The sequence below is a fragment of the Calonectris borealis genome, chromosome 11 (assembly GCF_964195595.1).
Source record: "Calonectris borealis chromosome 11, bCalBor7.hap1.2, whole genome shotgun sequence".
NCBI classification, from domain to species: domain Eukaryota; kingdom Metazoa; phylum Chordata; class Aves; order Procellariiformes; family Procellariidae; genus Calonectris; species Calonectris borealis.
Window position 1 is genome coordinate 22332856 of NC_134322.1, and position 25934 is coordinate 22358789.

At 63.7% G+C, this 25934-nt stretch overlaps 2 protein-coding genes and 1 long non-coding RNA gene across 4 annotated transcripts; 1 reads left to right on the top strand and 2 right to left on the bottom strand.

Annotated features, from left to right (window-relative positions):
* Positions 1-2275: 2275 nt before the first annotated feature.
* On the top strand, positions 2276-4879 carry LOC142086475 (zona pellucida sperm-binding protein 3-like). The gene is made up of 9 exons (XM_075159537.1): positions 2276-2644; positions 3128-3246; positions 3336-3439; positions 3649-3826; positions 3903-4023; positions 4108-4199; positions 4375-4511; positions 4588-4677; positions 4752-4879. The coding sequence occupies exons 1-9, from the start codon at positions 2276-2278 to the stop codon at positions 4874-4876; spliced, it is 1335 nt and encodes a 444-aa protein (XP_075015638.1). The 3' UTR covers positions 4877-4879.
* Positions 4880-10240: 5361 nt separating this feature from the next.
* LOC142086476 (uncharacterized) lies at positions 10241-12926 on the bottom strand. The gene is made up of 4 exons (XR_012675130.1): positions 12872-12926; positions 11827-12183; positions 11316-11751; positions 10241-10755 (listed from the first exon to the last, which is right to left on the bottom strand). It is a non-coding gene; the product is annotated as an uncharacterized LOC142086476 (long non-coding RNA).
* Positions 12927-13417: 491 nt separating this feature from the next.
* LOXL1 (lysyl oxidase like 1) lies at positions 13418-25044 on the bottom strand. 2 transcript variants are annotated; one of them, XM_075160561.1, is made up of 7 exons: positions 23988-25036; positions 17185-17293; positions 15412-15549; positions 14956-15112; positions 14769-14864; positions 14465-14580; positions 13418-14123 (listed from the first exon to the last, which is right to left on the bottom strand). In XM_075160561.1, the coding sequence occupies exons 1-7, from the start codon at positions 24823-24825 to the stop codon at positions 14117-14119; spliced, it is 1461 nt and encodes a 486-aa protein (XP_075016662.1). In that variant the 5' UTR covers positions 24826-25036; the 3' UTR covers positions 13418-14116. The 2 variants fall into 2 exon arrangements, with proteins under 2 accessions (XP_075016662.1, XP_075016661.1); XM_075160560.1 differs by lacking the exon at positions 13418-14123 and having other exon boundaries at positions 14461-14580; positions 23988-25044.
* Between the last annotated feature and the right edge of the window lie 890 nt (positions 25045-25934).

A 25934-nucleotide genomic window follows, 5' to 3' on the forward strand; every position in this document is an offset into this window, starting at 1 on the left:
GCACACGTGCTCTGAGCAGGGACTAGCTCAGAGGAGTCTTTTAAATGAAAACCCTGCTCTTATGCTACTTGGCATCGTTGCCCTGCAGTCACCTAAGCAAAATACCTCAGCTGGCTCCAGGAAGGCAGACAGATATCGGCCAAAACTGGTCTACAAAGAAATTGGGGATGGGGAAACGCTCTCTGGCTTTCCAGAGCAGCCATCCCCCTCCAGCAGCTCCTGCCCCTTCCCAGGCAGCATCCCCAGCTCTGGTGACGCTCAACGGCAGCACTGACCTTGCCGTGTGATGGGAGTTTTTTGACTTAAAACTTTGTTATAAGCAAAAATGAGATGTGCTTTAAAGTCCCCTTTATACAATGGGGGAAAAAACACTGGGTTTTGTGCTTGCCCAGTGCTCTGGGACTTTCTGGTCTCTGTCTCCTCTAAAAAAAATGAACTCATGTTCTTTCCCAACTGTGCTGGTCCACGGCCAACGTAGTGTTGTGCTTGGAATAAAGACGGGACAGCTGGTCCTGGCAAGGGCTAACCTGGGAGCAGAAATCCCCTTTTTCATAGAGAAATACCTCCCCTCCTCTGGACCTGGATGTCTTTCTCCACCTAGGATTCACCTCTGCTAATCTGAGCCGTGTAAACACAAGGTGACCCATGAGAGGGATTTATTCTCCTCCTGGGCTCAAGCCCCGGTACCCAGAGACCCACGACCTCACCCTGGAGCTGGTCCCAGAGCTGCAGCTCTCTGGGATGCGATGGGGTGAGACCAGGCATCTCCCGCGGTCCTTGCAGCCAAGGACCCAGCCGAGGGGCGATGCTCTCCCCCAGGAGGGGGGCAGCCGCTTATTTACTGATTCAGCATCGCCCGCTGCCGTTATCTCCCTGACGCACGGGGCTCAGCCTGCTGGAATCCCTGGCATTTCTACGCAAGTGCCAGTCTCAAGGTATTTTAAACACGCAGGAGAAGTCCTGGACCCGCTGACAGCAGCAGGGACAGGGCATCGGGGAAAGGAGCTGGTGGGAAAGGCAGAAGGTTTTACTCTGGTCCGTAATTTTTTTCTAGGATTTCTGCTAGGAGGGGGCTGGCCAACATCTGCCCCAAAAACTTTCTCTTTCTTTTCATTTTCCCAGAAATGGCTCAGCCGCCCCAGCTCAAACATCCAAATCCGAGGCTTTCCACTGCCCCTAAGGCTTGCCAGGGACATCCCGAAAAATGGAGAGGGATTTGGGGTATGAAACAGAGCATCCCTCTGTGGGAGCCAACGGGATGCTTGCAGAGCCCTGGCAGGGAAAAAGAGTTAAAGACACTCAAAAGAAGGGACAGAAACTCCAATAAGGAGGCTTGAAAACATATAGGATTTATTTTTAAGCAGCTTTCCCAGCTCTCCAGCTGTGAGGAGCCAGGCAATGCCCAGCCCTTCTCGCGGGGGTGGGATACAAACCGGGGTGCTGTGGCGTGGGGAAGGGAGCGATGGGTGGAGCGCCTCGCCTCCGGCTTCTACCCCGGGCCCATTTCCTTGAAGGCAACAAAACAAACACAAGCCAAAGAGCTGGGGAAGGGCAGCAGAGAGAAAAAAGAAAGGTTGCGGCTCTGCAGCTAATGACCTCACTGCCGAGGCTGAAATAGGGGTTGTTCGGCCCCGGCTGAGAACGGCCGCGCTCGTGTCAGTGATGAGGGCTCTCCATCAGCGGCTGCTGGGTCAGCGGTGACCGAACATCCCGGTCCTGGCCCCGCTGTGGAGCAGGGGGATGTTTAAAGCCCCTTTTTAGGCTGGAGCTGTGAGCACGTGGGTTCCCGGCCTCCCCAGCACATCAGCATCCGAGCGGAAAACCAAAGTCCCAGGGGGGCCGACGGCGCCGGGCAGGGATGGTCCCCGCGGAGGGGACGGGAAGCACCCGGACTGGGATCACGGACCCTGCTCTCCCCGCTCCTGTCACCTCCCCAGCAGCCTTGAAAAGCCCCTTATCACCTTATAACCTAAACAAGCCACTTTGTACCAGTCTCCCCGTCTCCGGCTTCTGCTGAGTTTTATAAACAACTTCCCAAAGAGGCTGACGAGGATGTTTTCTCTCGCCTTGGGCAGTCCGGGAACGGGGGGTCCCGGCACCCCGGAAATGACTCGGTCGTGCCTCCCCTCTCCCCGCACCCACGAGGGCTGGCCTTTGGGTGCCATTGGTCCCCAAACCCGAGCCCAGGGGCGGATGGCTCCTGCTCCTGGGGGGATATAAAGGCTGGAGAGGCGGCCCTGGCTCTCTGTGCCGGGGTTTGCTGGAAGAAGGAGGGATGAGACCCGAAAGCGGCTTCATCCTCGCTCTTCTCTGCTGGGCGGCAGGCGAGGTGGCTGCCTACCCACCCTGGGATTTCTCCTGGGGTGACCCGGCCAGCCGGGGGGCACGGGCAGACCCCCACGCCTGGTCCTGGGTGGAGGACCCCCAATCTCGAGCCATCTCCAGCCAGCAACCGGTGACGGTGCAGTGCCAGGAGGCTCAGCTGGTGGTGACGGTGCACAGGGACCTCTTCGGCACTGGCCGCTTGGTCAACGCGGCCGACCTGACGCTGGGGCCGGCGGCGTGCAAGCATTCCTCGCTGAACCCTGCCCGCAACACCGTCACCTTCACCGCCGGTCTCCACGAGTGCGGCAGCATCGTGCAGGTAAGACCTTCTCCCCTTCGGTGCTTTCCCCAGTCCCGGGATCCCGCCTGGCATCCCCCCTGCCCCGCCCCGGAGCAGCTCCGGGCTGCAGGACCATGCACCGGGCATCCCCCGTGATGCCGGGGGAGCTCTGGGTGCCGGACGCAGAGCATCATCCAGGAACGCCCTAGGGGAAGGACAAGCGGGTATTTCCCCCAAACCGGAGCTTTTTTCCCCAAAGCTGCTTTGCCCTTTCGGCTGGAGACGCGCCGATGGTGCAAAGCCCCCACGTCAGACCCGTTTCGCTCGTGTTTTGGCCCATTAGGAAGTTCAACTCGCTGAGAAGAGAGCGGAGCTCCTTCTCCATCCTCTTTTCCCCGGCTTTTTCCTCCTTTCTTTGGATTTCCCCAGCATTTCTCAGTTGGGAAAGGACGGCTACGTGGCTCGGTGGTCGTGGGAGGTGGGGTGGCCTCTCTGACGGCTTCTCGATGCTTTTCTGCCCAGATCACGCCAGATTCCCTCATCTACCGCACGCTCCTCAACTACGACCCCAGCCCCGCCAGCAACCCCATCATCATTCGCAGCAACCCCGCCGTCATCCCCATCGAGTGCCACTACCCCAGGTAAGGGCTCCCCGTCCTCGGTACCCCCCAGCCCGGTCCCTGGGGACCAGCACGGGGCCGCGTCCTGACGCGCGGTGGTCCTTGCCCAGGAGGGAGAACGTGAGCAGCAACGCCATCCGGCCCACCTGGGCTCCCTTCAGCTCCACGCTGTCGGCAGAGGAGAGGCTGGTGTTCTCCCTGCGCCTCATGAACGGTAGGTGGGAAGCCATCCCCACCTGCGGACGGGGATTCTCCACTCTTTTCCCAGTGCGGGGGAACCCAGAACCCCACTGGGGAAGCCAACCCACCCCATGGCAAACACCAGCGCTCCTGCTTTTGGGCTGAGCTTTGGCTCTGGTCCTACGGGAGCTCGGGGACAGCCGGAGCCACCCCCGCCTTTGTCACCCCGGCGCTGCCTTGCAGAGGACTGGAGCTCCGAGAGACCCTTCACCGGTTTCCAACTGGGCGATATCCTCAACATCCAAGCGGAGGTGGGCACCGAGAGCCACGTGCCGCTGCGGTTGTTCGTGGACAGCTGCGTGGCCGCCCTGAGCCCTGGCACCGACTCCTCACCCCACTACGCCATCATCGACTTCAACGGGTGAGCCCTGGGGACCCGCTGGCGGCGGTGCTGGGGGGGTACCTGCCGGGATGCTGACCCCCCTGTCCCACCCCAGGTGCCTGGTTGATGGGAGGTCGGACGACACCAGCTCTGCGTTCATCACCCCCCGGCCCCGGGAGGACATGCTGCGCTTCAGGATCGACGTGTTCAGGTTCGCGGGGGACACCAGGAACCTGGTAAGGCTGCGTGTGTGTCCCCCCCTGCCAAGCCGGTGTCCCCCACGAGTGTGTCCCCACCTCTCTCCCCTGCCCTCCCGGCAGATCTACATCACCTGCCACCTGAAGGTGACCCCAGCGGACCAAGCCCCGGACCCCCTGAACAAGGCTTGTTCCTTCAACAAAGCCAGAAACACGTGAGTAGCCACCGCACCGGGATGGGGCGCGTCTGGGCGAGTCCCCACCAGCATCCCGCAGCCCCGGCGTGGCACGGGGATGCGTCACGGACCCAGACTCGGAGGGGGGACACGAATGCTCCGTGGGTGCCGGTGATGCGGGGACTCCGGTGATGATGCTCCCACCCCGCTGCAGCTGGGCACCCGTGGAAGGCACCCGGGACATCTGCAGCTGCTGTGAGACGGGCAACTGCGAGTCCCCCGCGCTCTCCCGGAGGCTCAACCCCCTGGAGCGATGGCCCGGCCGCCGATTCCGCCGCCACGATGCCAAGGGTAAGGTCCCCGCGGGGACGGAGGGGACACCCCGGCGTCGCAGGGCGAGCCCGCCTCATCGTTCCTTCCTCCCCAGGGAAAGAGGCTGAAGCCGACGTGGTCATCGGCCCCGTGCTCCTCTCGAGCGACCCGGGCGCCGTGGGAGAGCGGCAGGAGGGAGGTCAGGGTGAGTCCCCGCCGGCCGTGGCCCCGTGGCACAGCCCCGGTGACAAGCGCTAACAGCCCCCCTTGGTTTTGCAGGTGGGGTGACAGCGGTGCCCGACGTGGGGACGGCGCTGATCTGCGTGGCAGCTGGCGTGGGGCTGGCCGGGGCGGTGCTGGCCGTCAGCGTGGGGCGCAGGAGGTGCACCCGTGCCTCGGCGTGAGCGCAGGGCGAGAGCCGAATAAAGCCTGGGAAGGACAAACCGCGTCCGTGCTGCTCCCTCTGCGATGGCACCCTGGGGATGTACCTGGGCTGGGTGCACTGCCAGGGAGGGAGCATCCGTCCCCGGCACATGGCTGGATGGGTGCTGGAGCCCCCCAGCTCCCGGGGGGGTCCCCCACATCTCCACCCGGGCTTCAGTCCTCCCTGGGGCTCAGTTACCCCACTGGCTCTGCATGGGTGACACTGGGGACAGTCCCCTCACCCTGGAGGAATCCCAGCTGTGTTCCCCGGCCCCCACCCACCGCTCCCCGGGGGAGGGGCAGAGCAGGGTGCGGGGGGCTGCGACTCAGCCAGGGAAGGACCCCAATTCCCTCAGGAGGGCGTGTTTGGGGGGGACCCTCTGGGAGGGGGACAAGTGACACCGGCCACACACGGCTGGGGCCCTGGCCCCTGGTGCCGCCGTCCCGGAGAGGCCGTATAACTGATGTAAATCGCATATTAGCAATAGAGAGCTCTGTAGTCTTTAACCCCTTTGGCACTGGTTCTGGGGGGGTGTCTCCGGCGTTGCCTCCTCCCCAGGGGGGGAAGAAGACAGCCCGAATTTGGAGGCGCTGCCCTGGCAGGGATGCTCGACTCCTCTCAAGGCGACTGCCGCGCCGGGATGCTCCGGTTCTTTTGGGGACCGAAAGTGCTGGAAATCCCGTCACCTTTATGGGGGGGGCTTGCTCCCTCTGTTCGGCTTTGAAAAATAGAGAGGGAGCCCTTAAGATGACTGGAAGTCTTGTTCTATGGTTATTGTTGTTATTAATATTATTATTATTATTTTCACGAGCTTTCAAACCAGGAACCATTAAAACACGTTGCTTTTGAGGGGTCGGTGTTTAACTGAGGCCGCGGTGCCGCCGCGACGGCCCACCGAGGGACGGCCCAGCGCCACAAGCGGGACGGGGACCTCTCCAGAGGTGACCCCCGGGGAAGCCCTTGCCTTTGTCCCGGTGTCCTTCAGCCCCGGCAGCGGAGGAGCAAAGGGCGCAGCACCCGGGGGGCGGGAGGGATGCGCTCCCCAGGACACCCCGCGTGCTCAGGGCTGGCCGGTGGGACACGGCCACCCTCTTGGTGACACCCCTTGTGCTCGGGAGCCACAGCCCTGCCGCCCGCTCTGCCCCCCGCGCCAGGCCCTGACCCCCAGCGCCTTCTCCCGTCCCCCGCCGCCAGCCCCCGGCCCCGGCAGCCCCCGGCCGCCCCGCCCCTTCCCCAGGCCCCGCCCCGGCTCTGCATTCGCCCCGCCCCCCTCTTCGCCCCGCCCTCTAAGCACCGCCCCGGCCCCGCCCCTCGCCCCGCCCATTTAAGCACCGGCGGGGCCGGGGGCGGCCGGGGCGCGGTCCCGGGGCCCGGCCTGGAGGACCTCGGCGGCGACGGTGAGTGGGGGCGCCCCGAGCCCCGCCCGAGCCGGCCCCGCCCGGGAGCGGCCCCCGCGGCCGCGCGGGGCACAAGCGGCGGCCGGGCCGGGGCCGCTGCGGGAAGAGCCCGGGGAAGCGGCGTCGCCGGGTCCCGGGGCTGCTCCGGGGGCCGGCAGCCCTGCCCCTGCCTCCCTCCCGGGCACGGAGCCGGGGCTCGGCGGGGGCGGCGAGGAGCCGGGAGCAGCCACCCCGAGCCGCGGGGAGTCCCGGGGCGAGGGCCCGGCGGGGCCGCGGGGGGTCCCGGGTCGGGGGGCGGCTGCGGGCTCCGCGGGGGCCCCCTGGGCCGAGCCCCGCGGGGAGCTGCGCCCCCGCCCCGGGACAGGCCCTCCGCTGCCGGGGGCGGCTGCTGGGCGCGGGCCGGGCCCTGCTGGGGAGCCCGGGGCCGGGGTCCTCGCTGGGGACGGCCCTGCCTGGCCCCGGGCCCCTGCCCGGCGGGGCTGCCTGTGCAGCCCGGGGGCCCCTCGTTACAGCTCCGGCTGACACGGGCTGTGCTGCAGCTCCCGCTGCCCCGGTCGGGGGCTCGGCGCCGGCTCCGGCCCTGCAGCATCTCAGCTCCAGCCCTAGGGTCTTTATTTCCCTACAGCACTTATTTCAGTGCCTCTCCCACCCCGGTATCTTTATTTTGGCTCCAGCTCTGCGTCGTTTCAGCCCCAGCCCCACGGTCTCTATTTCAGCCCCAGCCCCACGGTCTCTATTTCAGGCCAGCCCCGGGGTTTTTATTTCAGCTTCAGCTCTGCAGTGTTTCAGCGCCTGCCCAGTGGTCTTTATTTCAGCCCCAGCTCCAGTTTTTGTTTCAGCTCTCCCCCTACAGTCTTTATTGCAGCTCCAGCACTACGGTCAGTATTTCAGCCCCAGCCCTACAGTACTGATTTCGGCTCTTAGCCCTGAAGGGTTTATTTCAGCCCCAGCCCTATGGTCTTTGTTTCAGCTCCAGCCCTGCAGCGGTTCAGCTCCAGCCCCACAGTTGATACTTCAGCCCCAGGGTCTGTATTTCAGTTCCAGCCCCAGCCCTACAGTTTTTATTCCAGCTCCAGCCCCTGCCCTAGAGTCTTTATTTCAGCTCCAGCTCTGCGTCGTTCCAGCCCCAGGGTCAGTATTTCAGCCCCAGCCCCGGAGTCTTTACTCCAGCCCTAGCCCTGCAGTGTTTATTTTGGCTCCAGCTCTGTGAGATTTCGGCCTCAGCCCTACAGTCTTTATTCCAGCTCCAGTGCCACGGTCGGTATTTCCACTCTGGACCTAGTCTTCATTTCAGCTCTGTGATGTTTCAGCTCTGGCCCCAGCCCTACAGCATTTATTTCCCCTCCAGCCCCACAGCCAGTAGTTCAGCTCCAGCTCCATCGTGTCAGCTCCAGCCCTACGGTCAGTTGTTTCTGCCCCAGCCCCGGGACCTTTATTTCAGCTCCAGCCCTACAGTATTAACAAGCGATAGGACGAGAGGAAACGGCCTCAAGTTGCGCCAGGGGAGGTTTAGATTGGATATTAGGAAAAATTTCTTCATTGAAAGTGTTGTCAAGCATTGCACCACTTCCCTGGGCAGCCTGTTGGAGTCACCGTCCCTGGAGGTATTTAAAAGAGGTGTAGATGTGGTGCTTGGGGACATGGTGTGGTGGGACTTGGCAGTGCTGGGTTAACAGTTGGACTCCACGATCTGAAAAGTCTTTTCCAGCCTAAACGATTCTATGGTTATTTATTTCAGCCCAGCCCTATGGTCTTCATTTCAGCCCCAGCCTCTGCCCCAGGGTCTTTATTTCCCCTCCAGCCCCGCAGCTGATATTCCAGCTCTGCGTCGTTTCAGCCCAGCTCTATACCGAGCTCTGTCCTGACAGGCTGTGTTCCAGCTCCAGCCCTTCGCTGTGTATTTTCCCTCTGGCTCCAGAGTCCGGAATTTCAGTATGTATGGATTATTTCAGCTCCAGCCATACGGTCTGTATTTCAGCCCAGCCCCAGCCCTGCTGTGGTTATTTCATCTCTAGCCTTACAATCTTTATTCCGGCTCCAGCTCTGTCCTGTCAGCTCCAGCCCCAGGGTCTTTATTTCAGCTCCAGCCCTACAATCTTTATTCCGGCTCCAAGTGGCACAGTCGATATTTCAGCTCCAACTCTGCGTCATTTCAGCTCCAGCCCCACACTGTGTATTTCAGCTGTAGGCCTACATTATTTATTTCAGCCCCAGCCCCATGGTCGTTATTCCAGGTCTAGCTCCACCCTTACACATTCTATCTCAGCTCCAGCCCCTGCCCTAAAGTCTTTATTTCGGCTTCAGCTCTGCCGTTTGAGCTCCAGCTCCCCATCTCCCCCTGCCTCTGGGCGAAAGCTGCTCCTGGTTCTCACGGCAGCAGCGGGGCTGTTGCCGAGGTGGTCAATCCGTCGCTGTCATCGCTCCAAGCCCGCTGGGAGCTGCCGTCCCTGTCCCAATATCGCCTTGATCGGTGCGTCCCTGGGCGAGCGCTGCACGAAGCCTTGCCCCCCAGCCCTGTGCCTGTCTCGGGGCCGGGCCGTGCCGGCCTCGGGGGCAAACGCGACCGGACACCCACCTCCGGTGAGGGTCCCACGGCCCTGCCCCCCCCGCCCAGACCCCCGAGCCGGCGTCTGGGAGCGGCCCCCCGGTCCAGAAGCGGCCCTCGGGCCGGTCCCGAGCCCCGGACACGCAGCCCCGAGCCCCCCGCTTGTTTTCAGGCCCAGAAACGCCGCCCGGGGTCGGGTTCTGCAGCCCCGAGCGCAGCTCTCGGTGCCCCCTCGGGGGACTGGAACCCCCCGGCTGCTGCGGCAGCCCCGGCCCCGCTGAGGTGGGGAAGGGGGAGCGCACCCCCCCGAAGCCCCGGGCCCGGGCGGGGAGTGCTGGAGCCGGGGGGCGCCGCCCCGCGGGGGGGAACCGGCCCCGGGGCAGCGCCCGCCCGCCCGGGCAGAGCTCTGCTGCGCTGCGGGGCCCGGATGAGGGAACGGGCCCGGATTGGGCGGGACGCCGACAGGCGGGGCGGGGCCGGATTGAAACGACGGGCCGGCATTGGGCGGAGTCGGGGCGGGGCGGGGCGGGTGCGCCGGGATTGGGCCAAACGGAGATGGGAGGGGCGGGACCGAGAGGGCCAGGATTGGGCGGAGCGGAGACTGGCGGGGCCGGGCCGGGATTGGTGGGGCCGGGCGCTGCCTCGGGCCGGGATTGGCGGGGCGGGGCCGGAGGCTGTTGGGCGCGTGCGCCCGTGTCGGGGAGGGGTCGGTGCTGCCGCTGCGCGGGGCGGTGCCGGGGGCGGAGCCGTGCGGGGAGCGGGGCCGGGCAGCGCCGGGAGCCGGGCCGGGCAGCGCCGGCCGGGCGGGAGCCTCCGTTCACGCGGGCTCCGGCCGCGGGAGCGATGCGGCCGGGTCCCCGGGCAGGAGGCGGTTCGGGGGAGACTCGGCCCAGGCGGGCGGGGCGCCGGCCCGTATCCGTGCCCGGCGGGGGAGCGGGGACCCGTCCCGCTGACTGCTCCCCGCTTGGGTCGGGCAGCGGCGGCGGCCCCGGAGGCTGGTGCGGCGCCGAGCGGGTGCCGGGGCCCGCAGGGGCCGCGAAGGCACCGGCCGCTGCCCGGGGGCAGGGGGGGTCCCGAGCGGGGCCGGATCGGGGCCGGCCCCCGAGAGCTGCGCTCGGGGCTGCAGAACCGGGCCTGAAAACAAGCGGGGGGGCTTCTGGTCTGGGGGGCCGCTCGGGGGTCTGTGGGCGGGGGGGGCCAGGGGCAGGGCCGTGGGACCCTCACCGGAGGTGGGCGTCCGGTCGCGTTTGCCCCCGAGGCGCGGGAGGCCGGCACGGCCCAGCCCCAAGACAGGCACAGGGCTGGGGGGCAAGGCTTCGTGCCCAGGGACGCACCCATCAAGGCGATATTGGGACAGGGACGGCAGCTCCCCGTGGTCTTGGAGCAATGACAGCGATGGATTGACCACCTCGGCAACAGCCCCGGTGCCGGGCACAAGCAGGAGCATCTGTGAGCTAGAGCACCTCTGAGTCGGAGCTTAACGAGCCCCAGAGTCCGTTAGCAGGAGCCGGGTTGAGATGATGCAGAGCTGAGGCATCCATCAGCAGGAGAGGGAACAAGACGAGCGTCCCTCGGCCGGAGCTGGAAGAAGCAGTGGCTGGTGTCTCAGCTGTTGCCGAAATGATGCGAGTGCTCGAGCGTCCGTCGGGCAGAGCTGGAAGAAGCCGGAGCGTCTCTCGGCCAGAGATGGAGAGCTGCAGGAAGCAGGAGCATCTCAGACCCTGAGCATCCAGTGTCTCAGCTGTCCCCAAAATGCCACAGGGCTGGGGTGTCCATCGGCTGGAGCTGGACAAAAGCCCCCAGCGCCATAAGGAGCAGGAGAATCTCTTACCCGGCGTGTGCAGCAGCTGGAGCTGGAAGGAGGTGGGATGTCCATCGGCTGGAGCAGTAACAAGCCAGAGTGTGGATGAGCTGGAGCTGCAACAAGGCAGAAGGTCCGTTAGCACGTGTGAAAGGCAAGCCGGTAACTGCGGTACAACTCCCTCAGCAGAACAAACGCTGCCTGAGGCTTGGAGCTTTTCTCTCAGGGGCGACGCGACGCACAGACCTACCCTAAGGCAGCTCTCGCCAGCTGAGAGCACCCCACACCAGCGACAACACCAGAGAAGATTTACCTTCCGTGGCAGCAGGCACACGACCACGGCCAGAACCGAGGCCGACCAGAACCCACCACAAACCCCGCACCGCACGGGACAGGCACGTGCCGATTACACGAGCAATAGTGACTGATGAGCCCAGCCCGTAACGTGGGTGATTTGATCGGTCTACACTACTTGTATTTAACATAAATAAACCTGCTCTCCTCTGTATCGGGGTCCCCCCAGCATCAGGCTGGGGCATCGGTAAAATAAAAGAAATCCCCTTAGTAATTCCATGCTGAGCAGCCTTGGCTCCTGCCCTGGCCGGGGAAAAAACAATTTTTACACAAGCAAGAGAGGGAGCAAGCAAGCTCATCCATCAGCTGGAGCATCTCCTACCCGGAGTGTCTGGCGTCAGGAGCTGAGGTGATGCCGAGCTGGAGTGTCCATCAGCGGAACTGGGACAAGCTGGAGCTGCAACAAGCCGGCGTGTCCATCAGCAGGAGAGGGAACAAGATGGGCGTCCATCGGCCGGAGCTCTAAGAAGCCAGAACATCTCTGACCTGGAGCGTCCAGTGTCTCAGCTGTCCCCGAAATGCCGTAGGGCTGGAGCATCCATCAGCAAGCTGTGACAGCCAGGAGCTGGAGAAAAGCCCAAGTTGCTGCAATTAGCTGGAGCTGAAATAAGCTGGAGCAACCATCAGCCGGAGCTGTAAGGAGCAGGAGCTGAGGTGGAGTGCTGGAGCTGAACCAAGCCGGGGCGTCCGTTGTCCGGCGTGTGCATGAGCTGGGGCTGCTGTGGGGCCAGAGCGTCCATCAGTTGGGGCTGAAGGAGCTGCAACAAGACAGAGGGTCTGTTAGCATGAGGGGGGAGCACCCACGAGGGTCCATCAGCTGGAGCATCTCCTACCTGGAATGTGCAGCATCTGGAGCCGGTGCTGATGCCGAGCTGGAGTGTCCATCAGCGAAGCTGGGACAGCCGGGAGCTATGGTGCAGCCCAGGGGCTGGGAACTGGAGTGAGGACAAGCCGGGGAGGTGACAAGCCCGGGCGTCCTTCAGGCAGAGTGTGTATGAGCTGGAGTGTCCGTCAGCTGGAGCTGTAGGCAGCAGGAGCATTGAGTGTCCAGCATCTCACCTGGACCCAAAAACGATGCAGGGCTGGAGCTGAAATGATGCAGAGCTGGAGCATCCGTCGGTCAGAGCCGTAACAAGCCGGAGTCCTCATTAGCAAGAGAGGGAACAGGGCCGAGCTTCCATCAGCCGGAGCTGTAAGAAGCAGAAGCAGCTCTTACCTGCAGTGTCCGGCATCTGCAGCTGAGATGCTGCAGGGCCGGAGCCGGCACCAAGCCCCCGGCCGTGGGGCCGGAGCCGAGCCGATGCCGAGCTGGAGCGTCCATCAGCGGCGCCGGGGCAGCGGGAGCTGCAGCACAGCCCGTGTCAGCCGGAGCTGTAACGAGGGGCCCCGGGCTCCCCAGCAGGGCCCGGCCCGTGCCCAGCAGCCGGCGCCGGCAGCGGGGAGCCTGTCCCGGGGTGGGGGCGCAGCTCCCCGCGGGGCTCGGCCCGGGGGGGCCCGCGGAGCCCGCAGCCGCCCCCCGCCGGCCTCCGGCCCGCCCAGCCCCGCTGCAGCCGGGCCCCACCCGGGACCCCCCCACGGCCCCCGGGGCCCCTCACCCGGGCTCGGGGCGGCCGCTCCCAGCTCCTCACCGCCCCGCCGGGCCCAGGCTCCTCACCGCCCCGCCGGGCCCCGGCTCCGTGCCCGGGAGGGAGCCAAGGGCAGGGCTGCCGGCCCCCGGAGCAGCCCCGGGACCCAGGGGGGCCGCTCCCCCGGGCTCTTCCCGCAGCGGCCCCAGCCCGGCCGCCGCTTGTGCCCCGCGCAGCCGCGGGGGCCGCTCCCGGGCGGGGCCGGCTCGGGCCGAGGCTCGAGGCCCCGCGGGGCCGGGGCGGCCCCACTCACCGTCGCCGCCGAGGTCCTCCAGGCCGGGCCCCGGGGGCGCGCCACGGCCGACCCCCGGCCCCGCCGGTGCTTAAATGGGCGGGGCGAGGGGCGGGGCCGGGGCGGTGCTTAGAGGGCGGGGCGAAGAGGGGGCGGGGCGAATGCAGAGCCGGGGCGGGGCCTGGGGAAGGGGCGGGGCGGCCGGGGGCTGCGGGGGCCGGGGGCTGGCGGCGGGGACAGGAGGAGGCGCCGGGGTCAGGGCCTGGCGCGGGGGCCAGAGCGGGCGGCAGGGCTGTGGCTCCCGAGCACAAGGGGTGTCACCAAGAGGGTGGCCGTGTCCCACCGGCCAGCCCTGAGCACGCGGGGTGTCCTGGGGAGCGCATCCCTCCCGCCCCCCGGGTGCTGCGCCCTTTGCTCCTCCGCTGCCGGGGCTGAAGGACACCGGGACAAAGGCAAGGGCTTCCCCGGGGGTCACCTCTGGAGAGGTCCCCGTCCGGCTTGTGGCGCTGGGCCGTCCCTCGGTGGGCCGTCGCGGCGGCACCGCGGCCTCAGTTAAACACCGACCCCTCAAAAGCAACGTGTTTTAATGGTTCCTGGTTTGAAAGCTCGTGAAAATAATAATAATAATATTAATAACAACAATAACCATAAAACAAGACTTCCAGTCATCTTAAGGGCTCCCTCCCTATTTTTCAAAGCCCAACAGAGGGAGCAAGCCCCCCCCCATAAAGGTGGCAGGATTTCCAGCACTTTCGGTCCCCAAAAGAACCGGAGCATCCCGGCGCGGCAGTCGCCTCGAGAGGAGTCAAGCATCCCTGCCAGGGCAGCGCCTCCAAATTCGGGCTGTCTTCTTCCCCCCCTGGGGAGGAGGCATCGCCGGAGACACCCCCCCAGAACCAGTGCCAAAGGGGTTAAAGACTACAGAGCTCTCTATTGCTAATATGCGATTTACATCAGTTATACGGCATTTATGGGCCCCTGCCTTTATTCCAGCTAAAACTTAGCATCGGTTTCCCTTAGGAAACGGAAGAAAACCCAAAGGTTAAAGAAAAGTTAAGTATAAAAAAATATTTCAAAGAGTCATTCTCACTTCCCCTCCTTTTAAAGTGAAGAAATGGTTTGGTTTTTTTTTTGGGGGGGGGTAGGTCTTGAGGAGCTGCTGATGGGCTCCGGGGTCTCCGGCAGGACAGAGGAGCCAGCTCAGGTGCTTTCTCGAGAGGGGGGACAGAGGCTGGGGCAGGTGACGTCCCTCTGGCCCTGCTCCCATCAAGATCTGAAAGACAACAAAAAAAAAATCCCAGGATTTGGGGAATGTGCTTAGGAAGACATTTAAAACCATTATTTCAAAGGCAGGGGGTGTTCTTTTGAAACCTAGCTTCGTTCTTCCCCGGAATAACAAGGAAATTCAATATAAACACCCCAAAAGGGAGCAAGACACCAACCCCCAGCTCCACCACTGGCCAAATCCAGCTTTTCTTTGGATGCTCGAGTGGAAAACCCAGATGAAGGGGAGGAAAAAAGGAATTAAACCGCTTGGGTCCGACCCCCATCTCTGGGTTTTTTTGCCAAGGGAAGGACAGGGAAGGACAGACAGACAGACAGATGTCTCCTTACTGGGAAATCTTGCAGTTTGTCGTGGCGACGTAGCGCCCGGTGTAATGGATGTTGCACCTCACCACGTTGTTGGTGAAGTCCGACTCCAGGACGATGTATTTGGGGTTCACTTGAACCTAAAAACAGGGGGAAAGGGAAGGAAAAACACCCCCAAAAATTAGTAAGCGGCGGGATGAGCAGTGCCTAACCCCGTCTTAAAGGGATGGCACCGAAAAAGGTGCGTGGTCCCAAACCTGATGGTTGAGAAGATCCCAAGCTGACCCCAAATCGGTAACGTTTGCCCCTAAAAATCTCCCCCCGCTACCTTTAAGACGTAATTCCCCGGCTGCACGTCCGTTATATCGATCCACTGGCAGTCGATGTCAGCGTTGTAGGTGTCATAGCAGCCCGGGCTCAAGCCCTGCGGGGAGAAAAAGGGGTTCAGGCTGTGCTGGGGGGGATGGTGAACCCCAAGGAGCCCTTCGAGCAACCCCCCGCTCCCCAAAAGCCACCTGGGTGTGGGCCGTGCAGGCGTAACGCTTCAGGTTGCCGAAATCGCAGGTGGTGTCCTCCAGGCAGAAGCTGGCCTTGTGGCCCTCGGCCACCTTCCTCCCCGTGGTGGCATCCAGCAGGTCATAGTGGCTGAACTCATCCATGCTGTGGTAGTGCCTGGGGACAGAGTCAGGGTGACCCCCTCAAATGGCGCCGTCCCCTCCCCAGATGTGATTTTGGGGGCTCCCCATCAACCCTAGGTCCACACCAGCTTGCCAGCTCCCTCCTTGGGGACATGAATTGCTGGAGCTTGGTGGCTTTAGGGACAAAGAAGCAAAGCAAGGTGACACCCACCCCCACCCCCCCCGCCCAAAGATCTCAAAGCAAAACCCCAAAAAAGGGGGAAATGCCGTTAAAAAAAGCCATAAAACCGCCACGAAAAGGAGGGCTGATGGAGGGGAGCGGGGGACACTCACTGGTGGCAGCTGTGCCACTCCCAGCTGTGCCGCGGCCGGCTGGGCAGAAAGTCGGCCGTGCCCTGGTTCTTCACCCGCTGGGGAAACCGCAGGAGCACCCGCACGTCGTAGTCGGTGGCTTCAGCGGTGTAGGCGGTGCTGGGGACATCGGGGAGGGTCAATGCCAATGTCCCCCCTGCCCTCGGCCGCAGCCCCGGGGGACAGGAGCCCCCCCCCAAGGCGCAGGGCTCCATCTCCCCCTCACCCCAGGACCCCCCTCTCCCCCCATGTCCCCATCTCTCCCTCGCCCCAGGACCCCCCTCTCCCCCCATGTCCCCATCTCCCCCTCACCCCAGGACCCTCCTCTCCCCCCGTGTCCCCATCTCCCCCTCACCCCAGGACCCTCCTCTCCCCCCGTGTCCCCATCTCCCCCTCACCCCAGGACCCCCCTGTCTCCCAGTGTCCCCATCTCCCCCTCGCTCCAGGACCCCCCTCTCCCCCAAGTCCCCATCTCCCCCTCGCCCCAGGACCCCCCTGTCTCCCAGTGTCTCCATCTCCCCCTCACTCCAGGACCCCCCTCTCCCTCCATGTCCCCATCTCCCCCTCACCCCTGGACCCCCCTCTCCCCCAAGTCCCCATCTCCCCCTCACCCCAGGACCCCCCCCTCTCCCCCCGTGTCCCCATCGCCCGCTCACCCCAGGACCCCCCTCTCCCCCAAGTCCCCATCTCCCCCTCACCCTAGGACCCCCCCCTCTCCCCCAAGTCCCTATCTCCCCCTCACCCCAGGACCCCCCCCTCTCCCCCCGTGTCCCCATCTCCCCCTCACCCCAGGACCCCCCCCTCTCCCCCAAGTCCCCATCTCCCCCTCACCCCAGGACCCCCCTCTCCCCCAAGTCCCCATCTCCCCCTCACCCCAGGACCCCCCCCTCTCCCCCCGTGTCCCCATCGCCCGCTCACCCCCGGACCCCCCTCTCCCCCAAGTCCCCATCTCCCCCTCACCCCAGGACCCCTCTCTCCCCCAAGTCCCCATCTCCCCCTCGCCCCAGGACCCCCCTCTTCCCCAGTGTCTCCATCTCCCCCTCGCCCCAGGACCCCCCTCTCCCCCCAAGTCCCCATCTCCCCCTCACCCCAGTACCCCCCTCTCCCCCCGTGTCCCCATCTCCCGCTCACCCCAGGACCCCCCCCTCTCCCCCCGTGTCCCCATCTCCCCCTCACCCTAGGACCCCCCTGTCTCCCAGTGTCCCCATCTCCCCCCCGCCCCAGGACCCCCCTCTCCCCCAAGTCCCCATCTCCCCCCCGCCCCAGGACCCCCCTCTCCCCCCGTGTCCCCATCTCCCCCTCACCCCAGGACCCCCCTGTCTCCCAGTGTCCCCATCTCCCCCTCGACCCAGGACCCCCCCCTCTCCCCCCATGTCCCCATCTCCCCCTCACCCTAGGACCCCCCTGTCTCCCAGTGTCCCCATCTCCCCCAAGTCCCCATCTCCCCCTTGCCCCAGGACCCCCCTTCTCCCCCCATGTCCCCATCTCCCCCTCACCCCAGGACCCCCCTGTCTCCCAGTGTCCCCATCTCCCCCAAGTCCCCATCTCCCCCTTGCCCCAGGACCCCCCTTCTCCCCCCATGTCCCCATCTCCCCCTCGCCCCAGGACCCCCCTGTCTCCCAGTGTCCCCATCTCCCCCTCACCCTAGGACCCCCCTGTCTCCCAGTGTCCCCGCCGCCCCCTCACCCCCTGACCCCCCTCTCCCCCCGTGTCCCCGTCGCCCCCTCGCCCCAGGACCCCCGCGGCTGCTCCCACCTGGCCAGGCACTTCTCCTCGGCCGCGCAGCGCAGCGAGTACAGGTGAGCTCGCTGCACGTAGGTGGACGCTTGCACGTAGTTGGGGTCCGGCACCAAGTCGGGGAGACCTGCCAGAAGGATGGGGACAGCCCTGAGGACAGGGACAGGGCTTGGGGACAAGGCTTGGGGACGCAGCGCTCCCCTCTTTAAAGCAGCCAGCCCCAACCTCGGGGGGAAGGTTTGCTTCGGTGACCGCCACGTTTTTTTAATTTTAAGCTGCAGACGGAAAATCCTCCCTTCCCCTCCCCTTCCCCCCCGGCTCCTGCTGGCAAATCCCAATCCTCCATTTTCCTACAGCGGGGTTGCTCAACCCGGCCTCCTGGAAGCGATTGCCCCCCGCCCTGGCCGGCCGCCGTGCCCGGCCGCCCTGCGAGGGGTTATTGGGGTCCCCCCGAGTCCCCCGGCTCCCACCCCTGCGGCAGCCAGGGACGGGGGGGTGACACGACCCCCAAAAAAGGGAGGTCCCTATTTCCTGCCCTGTTTCCTCTTTTTCACCCCAAAACAGGGGTGAAAGTGGGGACTCTGCTAACCCCCGCCCCCCCGTGCCGTTATCCTTCCTCTCCTTTAATTCCCGATGTTGCCCGGCGCTTGGGGCCAAGCCAAAGCAAGCTGCAGACAGACAGACAGACAGACAGACAGACAGCCGCAGGGACAGGCGGGGGCTGCCTCGCTTTCCAAAAGCATTACGGAGCCCAGCTGGAGCTGGCGCTTCGCCCCCCCCCCCCAGCAACGCCCTTTCACTCCTCCTCTTCCCAAAGGCTCCTCCGGGACCACCAACCCGGAAAGCACCCTTACATCTGCCCCTCAGGAAGGACCGGGAGGGGGATTGCTCCCCACACGCTCCGTGCCTCAGTTTCCCTTCTCACAGTCCTCTGCAAAGCCAAGCCCTGCTCCGCAACAACCTCTGCTTAGCATCCCTCCTTCCTGCGAGCTCACCAGCCTGTCCTCATCCTCATCCCCATCCTCATCCCCATCCTCATCCCCATCCTCATCCTCGTCCCCATGCCCATCCTCATCCTTGTCCCCATGCCCATCCTCATCCCCATCCCCAGCCCCAGCCCCATCCCCAGCCCCGTCCTCATCCACAACCCCATCCCCATCCTCGTCCCCATCCCCATCCTTGTCCTCATCCTGATCCCCATCCTCATCTCCATTCCCATCTTCATCCCCATCCTCATCCCCATCCTTGTCCCCATCCCCATCCTTGTCCTCATCCTGATCCCCATCCTCGTCCCGATCCCCATCCTCATCCCCGTCCCCATCCCTCATCCCCCATCCCTCATCCCCCATCCCCATTCCCATCTTCATTCCCATCTTCATGCCCATCCACAACCCCATCCTCATCCCCATCCTTGTCCTGTTCCCCATCCTCGTCCCCGTCCCCATCCCCATCCCTCATCCCCATTCCCATCTTCATCCCCATCCTCATCCCTGTCCCCATCCCTCATGCCCATTCCCATCTTCATCCCCATCCCCATCCTCATCCCCATCCCCGTTCCCATCCCTCATCCCCATTCCCATCTTCATCCCCATCCTCATCCCCAGCCCCATCCCCATTCCTCACCCCCGATCCCCATTCCCATATTCATCCCCATCCTCACCCCCATCCTCATCCCCATCCTCGTCCCCATCCCCATTCCCGTCCCATCCCTCATCCCCCATCCCCATCCCCATCCTCATCCCCATTCCCATCCCTCATCCCCATTCCCATCTTCATCCCCATCCTCATCCCCATCCCTCATCCCCCATCCCCATTCCCATCTTCATCCCCATCCTTATCCTGATTCCCATCCTCGTCCCCATCCCCGTTCCCATCCCTCCTCCCCCATCCCCATCCTCATCCTCATCCCCATCCTCATCCCCGTTCCCATCCCTCATCCCCATTCCCATCCCCATCCCCATCCTCATCCCCATCCCTCATCCCCCATCTCCATCCTCATCCTCATCCCCATCCCCATCCCTCATCCCCCATCCCCATCCTCATCCTCATCCCCGTTCCCATCCCTCATCCCCATTCCCATCTTCATCCCCATCCTCATCCCGATCCCTCATCCCCCATCCTCATCCTCATCCCTCATCCCCCATCCCCATCCTCATCCCTGTTCCCATCCCCCATCCCCATTCCCATCTTCATCCCCATCCTCATTCTAATTCCCATCCTCGTCCCCATCCCCATCCCCATCCCCATCCCTCCTCCCCCATCCCCATCCTCATCCCCATCCTCATCCCCGTTCCCATCCCTCATCCCCATTCCCATCTTCATCCCCATCCCCATCCCCATCCTCGTCCCTGTCCCCATCCTCATCCTCATCCCCCTTCAAGGGACCAGGGGGCTCCAGCCCCACCAGCTCCTCCCTTTGCACCGATGCTTTCCAGCACGTTTCCTTTTTTTCCCCTCCTATTTTTTTTTTTTTATCCCTATTTTCCCTTTTTTTCCGCGGGCAAAAAGAACAATGCCTTCTTGTTTCTTGGCCTGCCTTCCCTCGAGGGATCACGTCACTCCATTGGAGCTCGTTTCCTGCCCCGCTTGCTTGGTCATCGCTGCTGATGTAATACCCAGGGGGGCCGCGCACGCAGGGGGGGAAATCGGGAGAGCTTGGAAAGACTTTCCCACACCCCTCCCCCCCCCCCCTTAAAAAAAATAATAATAAAAAAAGCGACGGAGAAAGACCCCCGGGCCCCGTCCCGCTTGCGAGAGGAACATTTGTCATCATTTATGAAACAGCTTTTCCTCCCCGCTGTTGTTTATAATAAATTCTTGGATGTTCCAGAGAGAAACCCGACTCCTTTACCAACGGGGAGTTTTATTTTCCCCCCGCGACGGAGCTCGCCCTGGATGGCCCCGTTATTATTGTAGGGTCTCACGCCTGATTTTCGGCTCAGACCCGGCAGCGAAGGGTCAAACCGCAAGCGCCGGCATCGCTGGGGTTAATAGGATGGCAGGATCCGGCCTCCCCGCCCTCCGAATGTCCCCTTATCACAGCAGGGCACCGAACTGTCCCCATCCGGGGCTGGCCAAATCCTGATCCTTTTTGCTGAGCCAGCACTTTTCCACCTCCTGCAAGTCAGGGGGCCTGGCAGCCCCCCCCCCCCCGCCCCATCGCCTCCGAAAAGGGACAACCGCAGCAAGAAGATGTTTGTTTTTCCTCCTCCGCCCCTCGGCCTGCCCCGGGGAGCTGCCAGAGAAGATTTCCTTCTTATTCACCGTGAAAATTAGAATAATAAAAAAAGGCAGGCCTGTTCCCCGCCGCGCTGTTTGTGCAGGTGTGCAGGGCTTAGCCGAAAAATCCCAGCTCCAGCAGTTTTCCGAGAGGGCGGCTGCTTCGCCTCCCTGTGCCCGGCAGTGCTGGATCCCAGCCCTGGAGATGCAGGGACCACCAAAGGGGGTGGCTGTGAGCAATGGGGACAGGGACGTGGGGACACTCCAGAGCAACCGAGATGCACCCCGTCATCATCCCACCCCATCCCATCCCATCCCATCCCATCCCCGCAGCATCCCTCTTCCAGCACCTCCTGGTGCACCCATTCATCCCATCCCATCCCATCCCATCCCATCCCATCCCATCCCATCCCATCCCCACGGCATCCCTCCTCCAGCACCTTCTGATGCATCCCTTCATCCCCCCATCCCATCCCATCCCATCCCATCCCATCCCATCCCATCCCATCCCATCCCATCCCATCCCCGCAGCATCCCTCCTCCAGCACCTCCTGGTGCGCACCTTCATCCCCCCATCCCACCCCACCCCACCCCACCCCATCCCATCCCCGCAGCATCCCTCCTCCAGCACCTCCTGGTGCGCACCTTCATCCCCCCATCCCACCCCACCCCACCCCACCCCATCCCATCCCCGCAGCATCCCTCCTCCAGCACCTCCTGACACACCCCTTCGTCCCCCCATCCCAGCCCCACTGAATCTTCTCGGGATCCCCAGTTGGTTGTTAAATGCCTGAAGGTAGCAACAAAATCAACCCAAACCCATCCCCAAGCCCACAAAAGGGAGACTTTCCCTGCAAGATTGTCATCTCCTGGCCCAGTTGCCCCATCCATGGGTGACAGCATCCTCAGGTGTCACCACAGCCACCACGACTCAAGCTTAGCAGGTACCAAAATCCCCATGACCCCATGGGATTTCCAAAATGTGCTCCCATTCAAAAACCAACCCTGGGTGACCTGTTCGCATGAGGCCAAGGCAAAAAACCCCACTGGAGATGGAGAAAAGCAGAGGGGAGAGGTCCAGGGAGGGGTCAGGGTGAGGAAGCCCCTGGAGATGCCTCCTGGGGGTCAGTCAAGAGCGGGGAGCCCTGGAGGGAACCAGCACCTTGGCTGAACCCCACAGGGAGGTGTGGGCTATCTGCCTCTACAGCTTAGATGCCACATGGGCTTGGCTTTCACCAGCCAAGACCTCCTTTGCACGAGATGATTCAGCCACTGGGCAAGACTTGGGTGACACTTGGGTCCTCTGCAGCAGCCGTGAGCAGGAGACATGAAGACTTTTGGTGTCTCCTCCTCACCTCCTTGTCAAAGCCTGGTCTACTGCCTTTATCTCCCTCTCTTGACCAAGCCACATGAGATGCTCCTCTCCCACCTCCACCACGGCCTGGCCACCTATAGATTTAGGGCTGGAAACCATTTCAACTCTCATCTTCTAACGTGACTTCACCGGCTGGTTTGGATGGAGGGAGGCGGACAATCCATGATGCTCATGCAAGCCCCTATAAACCCCCTCATAAAAGCCAGTGGGATCTAATTGTTTAATTAATCCCCCAGGTGCCCCAGCCAGGGGCCTGGAATGCTGCACATTCCTGAGCCGATTAGGAGGCTCTTAAAGAGCTTAGGCACATAATTAACATCTGATTCGGCTTTACAAAGTGTTTTGACCAATTAAGAAACCTGCCTGAAGGGTGGCCCTGCAGGTGACAGGCTTGGGGTTTCTTTTTTGGTGACCCCCAGGGAGGCGACAGCTTTCCCTAAACAAATCTTGGCTGGAGAGAGCAGTAGGTGACCTGGAGAAGAGGCTAGGCAGTGGGGTGGCCTCAGAGAGCCGCCTCCCTGGGCTGGTCGGATGATCTTTATTCCCTTCTTTATATTTATTAAGGAAAAAAGTGAAGAAGGAGGCCGGGGGCTCCTGCACCGAGAGGTGGGTGTCCCGCTGATGGGCTTGTTGGCCAACGAGGGTTGTCCACCCATGGACACCCCGATCCCCCTAGCAGAGCCATGGTACCATCACCTCCTGACCCAGCTTCCAGGGATCCTTGAAGGACACAGTCTTTGCCAACAGGGAGAAGATAAGCTTGGCAGGCATCTTCTCATTTCCCTCTGTCACCTCGGGTCATCTGCAGGGCGGCCGTCTCTCCCCAGAGACATGGGACCACCAGCATCCCTCGCCCCCGCATCCCTCGCCCCCGCACCCCTCGCCCCCGCACCCCTCGCCCGGCAGGAGCGGCTGCTGGTGGCAAGGCGGGCAGAGATCCGGAGGAAGATCCTCTCGGCACAACCCCTGTCCCCAAGCTCTTTCCCACACATCTTCGGCGGAGCCGGCCGGACCCCGGGCTGACCCAGCCCGGCTGCTCTCGCTGTGTTTACTCGCTCGCACGCAACGGGGCAGGGCTGGGACGAACGCTTCCCCCAGTACAAACCCTCCGGGATGGGATTTTCTCAGAAACCAGGGATGGGGCTGGATGGGTTATGGGGTCAGATGGGTCAGAGGCTCCAGCTGAGATGGGTTTCCCAAGGGACAGGCAGGGAACAGATCCCCCAGGCTGCTGCTCCTCACGCCCTCCAGCCTTGCTTCCAATTTCACCACGGAGCAAAAACACTCTTGGCAAGCCTCCGCCAAAAGCCACAGGATTTCATCAGGATCGGGGTCAGTAGGACGTGAAATGACGGCGTCCCTGCTGCGACCTTGGTCCCCCGCTGCGGCCCCGATGTGGCCAGCACGGGGGGGGGTAATGGGCCCCAGGTGAGGCAGCCCAGATCCACCCCGCGAACCGAGTCTGCCCCAACACAGGGCACACGGCCAGAATGACCCCGGACGCGGCGCTGTCCTACCCCAGGAGCACGGCGTGGCCCCAGCCCACGGCACAGACCCACCCCACGGATGCAGGATGACCTGAGATGCGGCTTACGGCCACCCCATGCAGGCAGGATGGCCTGGGACATGGCACGGACCCACCCCACACATGCGGGATGACCTGGGACATGGCACATAACCCCCCCTCGAGCACAGTGTCCCCCATCCCACGGCACAGACCCACCCCACAAGCATGGCATGACCTGGGACATGGCACAGACCCACCCCACACATGCGGGATGACCTGGGACATGGCACATAACCCCCCCTCGAGCACAGTGTCCCCCCATCCCACGGCACAGACCCACCCCACAAGCATGGCATGACCTGGGACATGGCACAGACCCACCCCAGGAGCATGGGGTGATGTGGGACACAACACAGATGCACCCCAAGCCCAGACCCTGCTGGGACTTGCCCCTACGCAAGCCCTTCCCTTTCCTCCCCGGTTTTCACCACCTCAAACATCATTCCCAAAACATGTAGAGTCGCCAACAGCCCCAGCCCCTCAGTGGCCCCTTGGCCACATTTGTCCCCACAGCACCGGGGCAGCATCCTTGGAGAGCGACTGGCACCAGACGTGGGTGCAAAGGGCTCGGGATGCCTTCTCCCCAGGTGATGAAGCACCCAGGGCACCATCCCGCCCCGGGGAGCTGCCACCCCCTCCAGGGTCCCCCCCCAAACTCACCCCGTCCGCCGTGGCTGGGCCTGTAGACGCTGCCCACGCTGACCCGAGCTTGGCTATCGGGGACGGCTTGCGGCATTTCGGGGCTCCTGGCAGGCAGGTAGGACTCGGGGCGAGGAACCCCGTAAGGCTCCAGCGCCCGAAAAGGCGGCTGCGGCTCGTAGGGTGGGTACTGGCCCCCGTACCCCGTCCCGGCGGGAGCTTGCAGGTTATCGGCCGATGCGATGCCGTGGCCGGCGGGTTGCTGGTTGGCATACAAGTCCGGGCCGCCCTGCTCCGGTGAGCCCCCCGCATCGTGATACAAGCTATGGGAGTACCGGCGGTCCAGCCCATCAACCGGTTGGGGGGCGGCGGGCACGTAGGGGCGTTCGGCCGCCGGGTAGTAACCCTGGGCTCTATAGGGGCTCTGCTCCTCCCCGTAGTCCTCGTAGCGTGCCCGGGGTTGGAAGGGGTACACCACGCTGGCACCCGCTGCCGCCGAAGCCACGGCCGCCCCGCCGGTGCCGGTGCTGCGGTAATAGGTGTACGCTTCGTCGTACCCCCGGGGTGCCTCGTAGGGCTCGTATTGGGGGGCGAAGGGGAATTGGGGGTACGCCGGCTGCCCGACGGAGGCGTAGGCGAAGGATGAGGCGGAGGAGGAGGAGGAGGAAGGTTGGCGCGAGCGGCCGGCGGGCCGTACCCGTTGCGAAGCGGTACTGTCGCCCACCGGTCCCTCACGCCAATTTTCGGGCACCTGCCCGAAACCGAAGGGGTGCCGCGTCTGTCCCCGCACCGTCTCGGAACCCGGCCGCGGCGGGACCGCCGGTGCCTGCCGCCGGACGCTGCCCGTTCCTCCGGTCATCGTTCCCGCTAACAACAACCGGTTCCCTCCGGGTCTCTCTTGTCCCGCCGGCACGTACTCGGCGCCGGTATTGAGCAAGCTGTAAACGCGGCCGTTGTTCTCCCACTGGATCAGCTGCCTCCAGGGCTGCCCGCCGCCCGCCGGCTCCTGCCCGCCCGCCAGCAGGCAGAGCCCGCAGCCCAGCGCTGCCCACAGCCCCCAGCCTCCCCGCCCCGCCATCCCCTCAGCGCTTCCCGCCGGCCCCGCCGCGCCTTCCCCCAGCGCCCGGCCGCCCAGCCCCCGGCGGAGCGGCTCCCGGGGCGGGCGGAGCGGCCGCGCTCCCCGGCGGCGGCGGCGGCGGCGGCGGCGGCGGCGGCGGCGGAGGGAAGCGGGAGCGGGAGCGCGGGGGGGGGGGGAGCGGCGCCGCCGGGTCCTAGGAACCGCCTCCGGCTCGGATCCTGCCCGCCGGGAGCCGGCAGGGAGGGCTGCGGGGCGCTGCCTGCACGCGAGGCGCTTCCGCTCGGGATCGAACCCCGAAACGCGGGGATTTTACACTTTTTTAACCCTGGGATGATTCACGCCTTCGAAATTTGGGGCGAATTCCACAGGTTTTGGTTCTAGGAACTGCCCCCGGGAGGAAGGGCTGAAGGGTGCTGGCTGCACGCGAGATGCATCCACTTGGGATAAAAAACTGAAATTTTGGGATTTTACACTTTTTTTAACCCTGGAATGATTCACGCCTTCGAAATTTGGGGTGAATTCCACAGGTTTTGGTTCTAGGAACTGCCCCAGGGAGGAAGGGCTGCGGGCTGCTGGCTGCATGTGAGGTGCAACCACTCGGGTTAAAAAACCAAAATTGTGGGATTTTACACTTTTTTTAACCCTGGAATGATTCACACCTTCAAACTTTGGGGTGAATTCTGCAGGTTTTGGTTCTAGGAACTGCCTCCGGCACAGATCCTGCCCTCCAGGAGCCAGGAGGAAGGGCTGCAGGGCGCTGCCTGCACGTGAGATGCTTCTGCTTGGGATACAAAAACGAAATTTTGGGATTTTACACTTTTTTTAACCCAAGCCCAACGCACACCTTCAATATTTGGGTCGAATTCTGTGGGTTTTGGTGTTATACAATG

Excerpts from the sequence above, each read along its gene's own strand:
- LOC142086475 (XM_075159537.1), top strand. The coding sequence starts at position 2,276 with ATGAGACCCGAAAGCGGCTTCATCCTCGCTCTTCTCTGCTGGGCGGCA. Across the intron at positions 3,827-3,902 it reads GCCATCATCGACTTCAACGG|GTGCCTGGTTGATGGGAGGT; the intron begins GTGAGCCCTGGG and ends GTCCCACCCCAG. Across the intron at positions 4,512-4,587 it reads CCGCCGCCACGATGCCAAGG|GGAAAGAGGCTGAAGCCGAC; the intron begins GTAAGGTCCCCG and ends CTTCCTCCCCAG.
- LOXL1 (XM_075160560.1), bottom strand. The coding sequence starts at position 25,044 with ATGGCGGGGCGGGGAGGCTGGGGGCTGTGGGCAGCGCTGGGCTGCGGG. Across the intron at positions 15,550-17,184 it reads GAGGAGAAGTGCCTGGCCAG|CACCGCCTACACCGCTGAAG; the intron begins GTGGGAGCAGCC and ends CGATGTCCCCAG. Across the intron at positions 15,113-15,411 it reads GAGTGGCACAGCTGCCACCA|GCACTACCACAGCATGGATG; the intron begins GTGAGTGTCCCC and ends CTCTGTCCCCAG.